Source organism: Haliotis rufescens, unplaced genomic scaffold (genome assembly GCF_023055435.1).
Source record: "Haliotis rufescens isolate VD_foot unplaced genomic scaffold, xgHalRufe1.0.p SCAF_2, whole genome shotgun sequence".
Lineage (NCBI taxonomy): Eukaryota > Metazoa > Mollusca > Gastropoda > Lepetellida > Haliotidae > Haliotis > Haliotis rufescens.
Window position 1 is genome coordinate 77,412,674 of NW_025963890.1, and position 13,498 is coordinate 77,426,171.

General features: G+C 40.4%; 1 protein-coding gene across 1 annotated transcript; it reads right to left on the reverse strand.

Moving 5' to 3' along the window:
* Nucleotides 1-3,015: 3,015 nt before the first annotated feature.
* On the reverse strand, nt 3,016-13,033 carry LOC124126417. Its single transcript, XM_046489857.2, has 7 exons — nt 12,870-13,033; nt 10,827-11,039; nt 7,007-7,303; nt 6,220-6,399; nt 4,530-4,679; nt 3,938-4,061; nt 3,016-3,430 (listed from the first exon to the last, which is right to left on the reverse strand). The coding sequence occupies exons 1-7, from the start codon at nt 12,922-12,924 to the stop codon at nt 3,313-3,315; spliced, it is 1,137 nt and encodes a 378-aa protein (XP_046345813.2). The 5' UTR covers nt 12,925-13,033; the 3' UTR covers nt 3,016-3,312.
* Between the last annotated feature and the right edge of the window lie 465 nt (nt 13,034-13,498).

Sequence of the window (13,498 nt, forward strand, 5' to 3'; positions counted from 1 at the left end):
AAGGTGAAGTCAGCAATAGGAGACCAATCACCCACTGCTGAAGTAAAGCAAGTAAATCCTATGACCTACCTCGACCGACTAATTCAGAAATGTTCAGATGCATTTTCAGATGAATGATGAACGTTTGATGATCACTAATATGATTCCTTTGAAAATTTACATGCAATGTTTTTGTTTTAGGAAATTGACAAATCGTATCAACAAATTATGGATTGTAATGAGTGAGTGAGTTTGGTTTTAAGCCGCTTTTAGCAATATTCCAACAATATCACGGCGGGGTACACCAGAAATGGGCTTCACACATTATGCCCATGTCGTAATTCGAACCTGGGTCTTCGGCGTGACGGGCGAACGCTTCAACCACTAGGCTACCCGACTGCCCTATGGATTGTAATTTTGGAGGGGAGTGTAATGTTGATAGAGCTTTTTGCGAGAGTTAAGAGTCTGGACGAGGGTTACCTCACTTGGGAAAAATGCCAGGCAGACAGATGGCGAACTGTGAATAACTAAGCTGCGTGCGAATGCCGGAAAAGCGATGTGTTTGAACTGTTTCCATGTGTAATGATGTACCTGTGGGTGATCCATGATGTTTTACGTACACATGTGTGTGACATATACGTGACTTGAACGATAAAACTTGACCATGTGTCGGCCTGAATCTGGGATGATGTCTAACCTAATAAACTTTGGTTTGAACCTTTGCTCCAACGGTTTTCGTTCGTTGTGCGACAGCCTGGTAACAACTACAACACATATCATCAGGGCATGATGCCACGCTCTCTGCCAAGTAAACAAGCATGATGACGAGGTGTATAAGTGCGAGTAAAGAGGTCTGAAAACTTAATGTAAAGGTCATACAATGCATCATTAAATGGTGCTGTACTGCTTGAATAAATGGAAATTCACGTTTGGAAACTTGAAATCATCCCTTTTGTAATAAAAACTGGAACAGGTGTTGCCAGAAAGGAGAGTCAATTTTTTACCTGAAAAAGGGGGAAATATGGCACAAGTGACAATAGGGAATTGCATCGGACATCATTTTCGTCATTGACGCGTCTAATTTGGCATTGTACTGTCCTTCACATGTCTACAATAATACTTTTTTGAATACAGACTTAGAACAAGATGTTCAGTTGCATTACAGACCTCCGGCCCCATGTACATGGTGTTACAAAAAGTAAGTGAGAGACATAATCATTCAATCTAAATGTAAATATACTTGCTAATTAAATTACTCATTGCTTCTTTGATAGGCATTTAGAAGGAGGTAGTAGGGAAGGATAAAATCTAAGGATGAACATCTTCTTTATTACAATTAAGAGCGACGTTTCGGTATAGGTTCTAACACCGTTATCAAGCAAGTGCTCATTGCTTGTCTCCTTAATTCCAGTGAATGTTTCAAGAAAGGATAGATGTATACAGAGTCAAATTGAGTGGTCATAAATCCAACGAAAGATAATTCATTATTGTCAACACCAAACTATTTGTCAATATTCATGTGCCTTAAGACATTATAGCCGTTACATCTTCAACATATAGAGCTCCAATTTTGATAACAACAAACATGTTTGTATCTACTAATGTTTGTCGAAAAATATATATAAACATATTATTTAACAGTTTGATTGGCATTCTTGAAGTTGGTGCGTAATTAAGATATTTATGGATAACAACTTTTGGCTGATTGCATACAGATACGTTTCCATGCTGATTCGTACACCGTTATCAAGCTGGAGTGACTACAGATGTACAGTGATTTCAACACAGTCAACGAACCAGATCTATAGTGACGATAATAAACAGGATTAAAAAGTTGTGACGAGCTGACTGGATACTAATAGCTCATCAAGGTGTCACGTGTCGATTCACAAATTGAAACAATATGTACGTAAATGAATTCAGTGTGAAACACATAGTCTACAATCAACAAATGTATTTTAAAGATTACAATGTTTACAACTCAGTAACTGTACAGCAATGACAATGACAGTGCACAATAAAGTGGTGGTATTATATTCACTGGTAGTATATTATATGATGGCAATGTCAGTATGAAATATAGAAATACAGTGGTGATAATAAAATTTTCATCCCGCGGTGACAGTGGTCAAGCTTAAACATGAGCCTAGAATGGAGTAGGAATCCAGGGTGATAAGTGATCTTCACACGAAAACTGGTCTTGATGTATTCTCAGATGAAAATATGTGATGAAATGTGAGAGAGATGATCTTGTCCAAATACAATGCAATGAGCTTCTACCGAATCTCAATAGAAACAATGCAACACAGTCACGATCAGTGTTTCACAACGGAATACACTGTCATATAACAATAGACAGACGAGATGGAGTACCCTTGACCTCTTTTATTGAAGCCCTTATGTTTGGTTGAGAGGATCTGGACTTTGTCAAACAGAATTTGATAGCTGGGGAATTGGATTGCTGGTGGTCTGAGAGGGCAGATTTGGTGTCTGCTTTGGCTCATGGACCCGTGAATATCCGGGGTAGAATAGGTTTTCAGCAACCCATGCTTGCCATAAAAGTCGACTATGCTTGTCGTAGGAGGCAACTAACGGGATCGGGTGGTCAGGCCCGCTGACCAACGTTAAACAACAAACAAGCAAACAAGCTTGGGTGTTGAAGTATTATGTTCTTTGTTGCGGGTAGATATTGGCGGGCGTTTCACCAACGTACGACTCAAGTCCCGGAGCATGACCATTCGATTCATATAGTCAGTCGCCGTTGACGACAAGCATAGGTTGCTTGGATCTATATTCTTACCCACAATCCCTGCTCTTGTCGATTAATCAAGCCATGTACGTCAGTCTGTGAATAATTTAGTGTGGTCCAGACAAACCAGTGTTTGCTATCATGACGAATCGTTCACATCAATCGGATTATGATGATACGCCATAAAACACGTCGCTGAATCTGGACACTCTACCCGACATAAACTTGAACAGATGAATACTAATAGTGTTTATGTCTCAACCATAAAAATCGTTTAAGTCAGCGAAATAACTCAAATATGTTTATTCGGGTAAAGAAAATCTCGGGGCATAATAAACAATCAAAGTAATCGTGTGCTTTTATTAACGGTAAGTATCAGAAATATCAATCATGAGCGATAGATGTTACACAGTGTGAATAAACCAAGTAATACAATACATGCACATGTTTTGTATAGACAGTTCTTTACACAACGTTTACATCACTTCTACAATTCCATTCTTGAAGGAAACCTTCTCTCTCTCAACCAATGGACATTCTTCTCCCATCAGTAAACACAATCCGTGTACATTGTGCATATGTGTTTACAGTATGTCTTCTATGATGTTTACATTGTTCGAGTCTTTTGTAGCATGTACATCAGCGAATTTAGGCACGTCAATGATCTGTTGTCCCTGCACTGGTCGACAGTTCCAGTGCAACCTGTATGTTACAAAGACAATATAATGAAGCAATTCCTTTTTCATGATTCTTGCAGTTATGTTCCCCCAAATAATATCAATTAATTTGCACAAGCTTAACGTATTGTGAATCAGTTGTTACTACTTTTTGTTCAGACGCTTTTGTTTAATTTTTATTAACGCTGACGGAAATTAAAAAAACTTTGAAAAGACAATTGTACAACGCACATCGCTATTGTGACGTCACAGCGATCGTTGTGCCGTCCTTAGAAGAACAACACAGTTTAAGCTCTCTGTTGTCACTTAAACTGTTAATATATATTTCCAGTTCAGCATGTAATACTATAAATACTATGAATATAGTAGTAACCGCACGTCTGCATTTGTAAGCATACAATGTACATTTCATTATTTCAATTCTGGAAATATTAGTTTCTCTCAGATATGGTTATTGTAATATGAACCTTCTGATTAACCAATCAGATCGAACATTTTCCAAATTCATGATAGAATGTGTAATCATACTCACTTCCCATTTTTAAGTGAACGAAGATAGAGCCCAAGAACCAGAACGAGTAGCACGCCCACCATTATGCCCACAATGATATCAAGAACACTGATATTGTTGGGGGAGGGGGTGCATGTCCTTAATTCTGAAAAAAATAAACATTGGAATGTGAACCGCAATAAAAACCCAAAACATTACGAAAACGTTATGGTATATAAACTTATTCCTAAGTTGCTAATATCGGATAATCACACACATGTAGATGGCATGACATTCATACAGAGTCCAAGAGACTTGTGTACAATTTGAACAATGCTTGGAATAATGCTTGAAGGCGTTCTTGGAAGTGGTCCAAGTATAATAATAAAATAATGTAGTGAAGCATGCTGTCTCAAACAGTCAACTGCGGCTGGTCATCCATCCTATGGTCAGTGTGAGACCTTGAGGTAAGCAAAATATATGCATTTTTAGCGTGGTACAACATGTGCCTTCAAGCATGTTAATACGTTGCAAATAAGAAGTAAGATGCTCTTCATGAAAAAGAAATACCATGATATCAGTTTTACTGTCTTCATTGAACACGTGTCATGTCTTATATAAGCTGTCCTTTTACCTTTGATACAGTCTTCTCCCGTCCACCCCGACTGACAGCCTAACTCACATCGACCCGTATCCCGGGGACAGGAGACTGACCCTCCCTCGCACATTCGGGTATTACAGTTACCCACACAATTAGCTCCGTATTCAAGGCCCTGAAAGCATTCTGTACACAAAGAAGAGCATGTATAGAAACGACGTCTTTTAAACTGCGTTAAAGGGAAGAACACATTTTATGTGTACATGCACTAACTTCTGCATTGGTTCAAATATAGTTTCATGGCTACTTACGTTATGTGTATGACTGAAGTATGGCTGCATTACTGATGTAAATCAAAGTGTATACACAACAGAACAACTAACTATTGGCCGGTTTGTCTGCATGAAGGGTAATCGGATATCTAATACAATGACACCACGAACAAAACAGACGTTAGTTCGTATTTGTTGCCCTGCTACACTTTTCGATAGACAGTTGTTTTCTCTGAAAGGATGAACATTAATTTGCACAACACCCAACATGTCCAATGAACGACATATATATATAAGCTTTTTTGCAACATCGAGGTCTTAAAACCCCACGTTGTTGATACATATCCATACTGGACTTTTGACACGATGTTGGTTTGAACCCCACCTTGTTGACATATACCCAGCTGCCTCCCTATGTTGGTCGACTGTCACAATGGATGTCTGAACCCCACCTTGTTGACATATACCCAGCTGCCACCCTGTGTTGGTCGACTGACACAATGGATGTCTGAACCCCACCTTGTTGACATATACCCAGCTGCCACCCTGTGTTGGTCGAATGACACAATGGATGTCTGAACCCCACCTTGTTGACATATACCCAGCTGCCACCCTGTGTTGGTCGACTGACACAATGGATGTCTGAACCCGAACCTTGTTGACATATACCCAGCTGCCACCCTGTGTTGGTCGACTGACACAATGCATATGGATGTCTGAATCCCACCTTGTTGACGGGCCCCCAGCTGCCACCCTATGTTGGTCGAATGACACAATGGATGTCGTAACCCCACCTTGTTGACATTTATCCAGCTGCCACCCTATGTTGGTCGACTGACACAATGGATGTCGTAACCCCACCTTGTTGACATTTACCCAGCTGCCACCCTGTGTTGGTCGACTGACACAATGCATATGGATGTCTGAATCCCACCTTGTTGACGGGCCCCCAGCTGCCACCCTATGTTGGTCGAATGACACAATGGATGTCGTAACCCCACCTTGTTGACATTTATCCAGCTGCCACCCTGTGTTGGTCGACTGACACAATGGATGTCGTAACCCCACCTTGTTGACATTTACCCAGCTGCCACCCTATGTTGGTCGAATGACACAATGGATGTCGTAACCCCACCTTGTTGACATTTACCCAGCTGCCACCCTATGTTGGTCGACTGACACAATGGATGTCGTAACCCCACCTTGTTGACACGCACCCAGCTGCCACCCTATGTTGGTCGAATGACACAATGGATGTCGTAACCCCACCTTGTTGATATTTACCCAGCTGCCACCCTATGTTGGTCGACTGACACAACTGATGTCTGAACCCCACCTTGTTGACATATACCCAGCTGCCACCCTTTGTTGGCTTATTGACACAATGGAGTTCACTAAACCATTTTGTGGACACGTCTCCTACCGCAAAACAGATAATGACCGAACTCTCGTACCCTGTGTACAGTCCGTTCCATACCATCCAGCCATGCATCCACCATCACACCTCCCTTGTATCACATCACAGCCGGACACATGCTTACATTGACGCTCAGCACATGACTTCATACAATTGGTTCCATACCATTTTCCTGCTCCACATTCGTGTTCTGTGGGTAATGGCGTGAAACTTGGTGCTTGAAAAGAATCAGAGAAAGCAATCAGTACAGTTCAGAAACACATGACTTTCCCAGTATATCAGTGTTTAAAGAGCTGTCTGCAACAACTTATATACCTGGGTATGCCATATGTGTTGATGGTGCACTTGGTAAAGGTCGATTTCTAAACTATTGTATTAATTATAATCAGTTTGAAGTGAACTTGACCACTGGACATGCAATACTAAAATACAAACGGTTGTTTTAGCAAATAGCATTTGAGGGAATCCTTGGCGTGGACTCGTCTTCAATAAACAATTCTTCACAAAGTCACCACTTTTGTTGATGTTGCTATCTTATATTTATCCCATCTCGACAAGGCGTGATCAGACAATCCTTATCCGTTAGTAAGTCTCCATTTATTTTGGTGTCGTTTCAGAACATATTTGTGATACATGTATGTGTATTTTGCATGTGGCTAGATATTTAAAAATCTGCAAATGAGATGAACAAAATTTAAATGTTGTTTTTAAATTGTAATGCATTATTCCAGATAAAACTACATATATGTGAGTATGTAACAAAATACCAGGCGGATATATACGTTTATTAAACATCTTTTAAAACAGAAGCAAAATATATTTACTCAACACAATCCACGTTGTAGCCTGTGAGAGAGTCTCCTGACCATCATCACTTGTTTCGATATTTTCCTTCCACACCTGTATCTCGGCAAAGTCTAGGATAGGGCCATGCTTATCATTTCCTGTCTCTGTGTAGACAGTCAGGTAGCGCCAGGCTCCAGGACAGGTCACATTCAGTACGTCAGGGATGTCCGCGCCATTTTGCTGTCCTCTGACCGTATAACATAAATCGCCCTCTTTAGGATCAGATGAATTTGTCACTGACGTGTAGAACTGTACTCCGTTACGTCGAACCTTGACTTGAAGGAAATATATTTAAAGATATATAGAGCGGTAATAATAACCTTTGTAACACTAACTATCGTGGACAATTATAAATAAATGAAAAGAAAGAAACAGAACAATATGCAACAGAACAATATATTGATATCCATGTGTCCATCCCAGGGTAGAATAGGTCTTCAGCAACCCATACTTGCCGACTATATTTGTCGTAAGAGGCGACTAACGCGATCGGGTGGTCTGGCCCGCTGACCTGGTTGATGTATGTCATCGATCTCAATTACGTGGATCGATGCTCATGATTTCAATCACTGGATTGTCTGGTCAAGACTCGATTATTTACAGACCGCCGTCATATAGCTGGAACATTGCTGAGTGCGGCTTTAGACAACAAACCAAAAACCATGACTTGTCCATGTCCAGCGATGTAACGTCAATGGGTCTGAAGGAATGGAAAGATGTGAGGTTGGATAATTGCGTCACCGTACCATACACCTGTCATCGATGACCAATAGAGCGCCCCTAACCCGGAGTAATCTGTGAAGAGGAGTAACCTTCAGTCTTGTAGCCTCAACCCCAGAATGATGTTATCTTGACCTGTCTTGACCGATGGTTTGTCGTCAGCAAGGTTGCTTTCCACAGTTAAACCACACTGACTACGTCTCACGTGTACCGTAAATGTCTTACGAGTGTCTTTCTTAATGGAATTTTATGCGTGCACTGACCGAGATGCACGTACAATGTCAGGATTATTATTGGTAATACTGACAAAGTGTCATCATGCATGATACTTAAACATACATGGCAATTTAAGACTAATGATTTTACGGTGCACATGACTTCAATTCATTCGTCAATTATGTGCGTTTAATGACTACATGATCACTGACTTACTATTAACTGCTGCAATGAGCAGTGAGTCTTCATACCAGGTTTACTTTCATTGACACTTGGGTACGTGGACGCTGTATATATCCCCTCACGTACTTTAGTGGTGCCGTCTCGTGAAAACAGTGTGCACTTTCTGACCAAAACATTAAACTTGGCACAGTTGTAGGTAATGACATTCCATATATGTTCAGATATGGGGCCACCCAAAAACAAATCAATATGGCCGCTATGGTGTATTGAAATTCTAGTATATCTCGTTTGAGCATGACTCACAACCTAAATATATAAAGAAACATGAACATGTTGGAACGTATTTACCCAACACTACATCTGTAAAGTAAATAGTTTTATGAAAATAGACTATTTATGTTGCTTTAGGTAATATAAAGTGAGAAAAACATAATATGCATCTCTTACTATTTCGGCATATCTCCCATATGTTAAGAAGTTTGTTGATTGGTCACAGCAAATATTTTCACACATGGTAGGCATCTCTACGAACTGACGAGAACAAGAGAGAACTGTTGAAGTTTTTGACTTGAACAAGTTATTTCATTAGAATTCGGGGGGAAAAGATTTTAAACACTTGCGGCAAAATGGTCTATGTAACAAAGGGTTAGATGTTGTCAATGATCTACATCCATGTTCTCATGTTCTCATGAGAGTGACACAAGACTCTTTATGCAAAGGGTCTAATGCTGCCAGACCGGGTTCTGATTTGCTGCCAGACAGGGACATGCTTTCATCACAAAGTGCACAATTGACCCAAAATCTGTCACGAAACGGCTCCAATACTGACTGCAGATTGTGTACACCTTCATTTACTTCGTGGACACTGCATATATCTACAGTTACTCCGTGGACACTGCATATACCTTCAGTTACTACGTGGACACTGCTTATACCTTCAGTTACTTCGTGGACACTGCATGTAACTTCAGTTACTCCGTGGACACTGCATATACCTACAGTTACTCCGTGGACACTGCATATACCTTCAGTTACTCCGTGGACACTGCATATGCCTTCACTTACTCCGTGGACACTGCATATACCTACAGTTACTCCGTGGACACTGTATATACCTACCGTTACTCCGTAGACACTACATTTACCTTCAGTTACTTCGTTAACACTGCATATACCTTCAGTTACTTCGTTAACACTGCATATACTTTCAGTAACTCCGTGGACACTGCATATACCTTCAGTTAGTCCGTGGACACTGCATATCCCTACAGTTACTCCGTGGACACTGCATATACCTTCAGTTACTCCGTGGACACTGCATATACCTTCAGTTACTTCGTTAACACTGCATATACCTTCAGTTACTCCGTGGACACTGCATATACCTTCAGTTACTCCGTGGACACTCTATATACCTACCGTTACGCCGTGGACACTGTATATACCTTCAGTTATTTCGTGGACACTGGATATACCTACAGTTACTCCGTGGACACTGCATATACCTTCACTTACTCCGTGGACACTCTATATACCTACCGTTACGCCGTGGACACTGTATATACCTTCAGTTATTTCGTTGACACTGCATATACCTTCAGTTACTCCGTGGACACTGCATATACCTTCAGTTACTCCGTGGACACTCTATATACCTACCGTTACGCCGTGGACACTGCATATACCTTCAGTTACTCCGTGGACACTGGATATACCTTCAGTTACTCCGTGGACACTGCATATACGTTCAGTTACTCCGTGGACACTGCATATACCATCAGTTACTCCGTGGACACTGCATATACCTTCAGTTACTTCGTTAACACTGCATATACCTTCAGTTACTCCGTGGACACTGCATATACCTTCAGTTACTCCGTGGACACTGCATATACCTTCACTTACTCCGTGGACACTGCATATACCTACAGTTACTCCGTGGACACTGCATATACCTTCACTTACACCGTGGACACTGCATATACCTACATTTATTTCGTGCACACTGTATATAGTATCAGTTAGTTAAGTTATTTTGATGAAACTTATCTTTGCTTAATCAGCTGACATAACATTTACCTTCGTCATTTCCGTGAGTAAATAAAACCCCGATATCGTCAATGACGCATACATGTATCCTCGATACCTTTGGTGACTTTAAAGGTGGTGTATCAACTTTGGGCTTTTGTATTATTTTTTTTATTTGAAGACAATGAATATACCTTGATCGACTTCACTGGCGCTATGCATAACCTCGATGATGATGAACGTACATTCTAATGCTGATACTTGTAGTCAGTCGCAAAACAACACCATACAGCTATGTTATGCTTTAAATAGAAGATATTGTTCAAGTCCTACTGCAGCGGCAGCTCATACATCCTGATTGCTTCGTCATGTCCGTTAGATTTTCTTTTTGTAATCTGCAGTCAGAAATTCGCTAAGGATGTGCGCCATCAAGTACGATAATATCTCATAAAGGCACAGCTATTTGTCCACTTGCAAAGCTAACAAATACAGTTTGTTCTGATTGTTGCACGTCAATACTGTTATGAGGGTCCTGGTCTCGATATGCCCGTCGCGAAGTGCTGTATGCGATGTATACAGTAAGTTTTACTTGATGTTATTATAAGAAATATCACATGTGGAATACTAGTATACACATTTAATAATACTTACAGTCGCTTCGGAAATAGATAATTACTTGAGGTGACCGTACTTCTGTCTGCAGATCCACCTTCCACCAAGCTGATGGTTGGTACACATCAGTATGGGCTGACATCCGCCAGTTCTTTGTATTTATAACTCCGTCTACAGCTTTACTGGCACTGCGGTTTTGCCAGGATGTGCTCATCCATGCTGGTTTGTTCAGAGCAATGTTTTGCCCTTTACCTGTATCAGAGGGTACTGATATTCTAGTAGTTGACAAGATCAAACAAAGCACACATGCGTACCCATGTGCCACCAATAGCTCTTCAGTTGAAGTGACAGATATGGAGTTGTTTCGTTTTTTAACATGCACATGCGGACCCCAATGTTATAAACCCAAACATCTGTAATGGAATTCAGGCGGCTTAATTAGTATTCCCCACCACCAGCAACCTCTCAACCCAGACATGAATATGTAAAAAAACCTATTGCAAAAACGATATTTTGCTTTATTAGGCTTTCATCATCAATCTGACACGCCGTGAGATGACTACAGTACTGTTCAAAGCGCCGTTAAACCACAAGTATCTTGTACCACACTGACATTAACAGAAAGGACTCTGTTATGGAAAATCTCCTCTCGTCTATAAAGTCCCCCGAGGTTTGTAGTGCAAATGTAATGAATATTATATCTCTAATGCTAAATAAAAGTATACACTATTATATCCAGTGAAAATTATATATCGAGACATATACAACTTAAATTTTCTACATGAAAAACTTCCAGAAAGCTAAAAGGCTAACCCTTATTCTTTTTGGTAGCCTAGTGGTAAAGGGGTTTGTTAGTCATTCCGAGCATCAACATGGATGTTCGAGCCCCAGAAAAGGATTTGTGCTGCTCTAATGAGGTCACATATTTAATAATTGACTTTCACTTTGTGTGAGTGTTTTGGACTATGAATCATCATAGACTCACGGCCAAACTGCTTCGACGTTCATGCAATGTTTGACCTTCAGCCCAATGAACTCACACAAAGTGAAAAGTAAATCATTTTTTATAACCCTATTTTATAGCGCTGAGGATCACGCACCAAATCTAAACGTGTGACTTGTTTCCACGAACAGTCGGATTGTCTGGTCCAGACTCGATTATTTACAGACCGCCGTCATATAGCCGGAATATTGCTGCGTGCGGCGTTAAACAACAAACAAACATACAAACAAACAAACAAAAAACGAACAGCCATACAACAACCAGCTGTGTCGCGGAACAAAATAGTTCCCCACAAAGAGAGATGACATTAGCGTATGTATGCTCAAATTGATTTACAGGAATATTTGTTGTAATTTGTTCACAAGGTACAGTGTATGTATTAAAATAGTATCATCATAGAAAAAGGTGTGTTAAGAACTACCTCCGCAAGTCAGTCACAATGACAGCGCGTCGTACTACATTCATATCAAGTACAAGACGTCAAAATGGCCGACACCATAACCGTGACGGGAGAGATTTCCGAATTTGTTAATGAACCTGTGGCGGTTACATGTGTTAGTCATCACTCATCAGTTGACCGATCATTATAGAGATGTGTCAAATAGATACAAAGGTAAAGTCAAAGACTGCTGTGGAATGTAACTGTCAGTCGAGACATTTATCGAGTCGATACTACGACAGTTGATGAGCATTTCTACGATTTTTCATTGGGATGGGTCGTAGTGGGGATATTCGTAACGAACGTGCAGTCAAACTCTCTGGTGTTTTTCAATGTATGCTCAGTTCAAGTTTAAAGGATCTAAATGATCAGACCCAACGCCTTTGTAAGTATTCGTGCAAGGGATATCCGGAGTGTCTCCCCAGGAATGTGGAATTATTCCGTCAGTGTTTATACACACACACACACACACACACACACACACACACACACACACACACACACACACACACACATACACACCAAACACACACACACGCACATTAATTTTAAGTTTACACGATATACAGTTATTCCACTGGAGAGAGGCTGGTCACAGTATGAATATATATACAATTGGATCGAAACAAATTAAGCTTACCTGCTGAGAGACTGACACAAGCCATAATTAACACTGCGCCGCACCACACAGTCATTATTGGTGTGAATAAAGTTCGTACAGAACGTGTACTACTAATTATTACTACAACAGGCGATAGGGGCAGACTGGCTGTGGTGGCCTGACATCGCTTACACTATACACTATCCCACTTGCATTGGACATAAACCACGTGGAACGAAGTGGGCACAAGGAGAGGACAAAGCTCTTGTGGAAAGTCCCAAGTGACCACTCACATGTTAGTAAGAGTTAAACCTTCCAGTTTCATATTAACACACATTTCTTTTGATTTCCAAATTCTGAGATTTTATTATAACAGTGTGTTGATTTGTACCAATTCTGTGAACTTATTTAGAACATAACATTTTTGGCTAGAAGTCTGAATAAATACATGTGGTTCTATTGTGTATATGGTGAATACAATAGCCGTTTAGAACATATGCTACTTGGATAATGATATGTGTTCACATTTTACTGACTGCAATAATACAGTTTTAATCTGAAGTACATGCGCATTTGCATCCACTTCGTGCGGCTCTGGATTGTTTTCTAAATAGCTTTCTATACATATATTCGTTTTGGAAAAACACTTCAGGCTAAAGGTGTTTTTT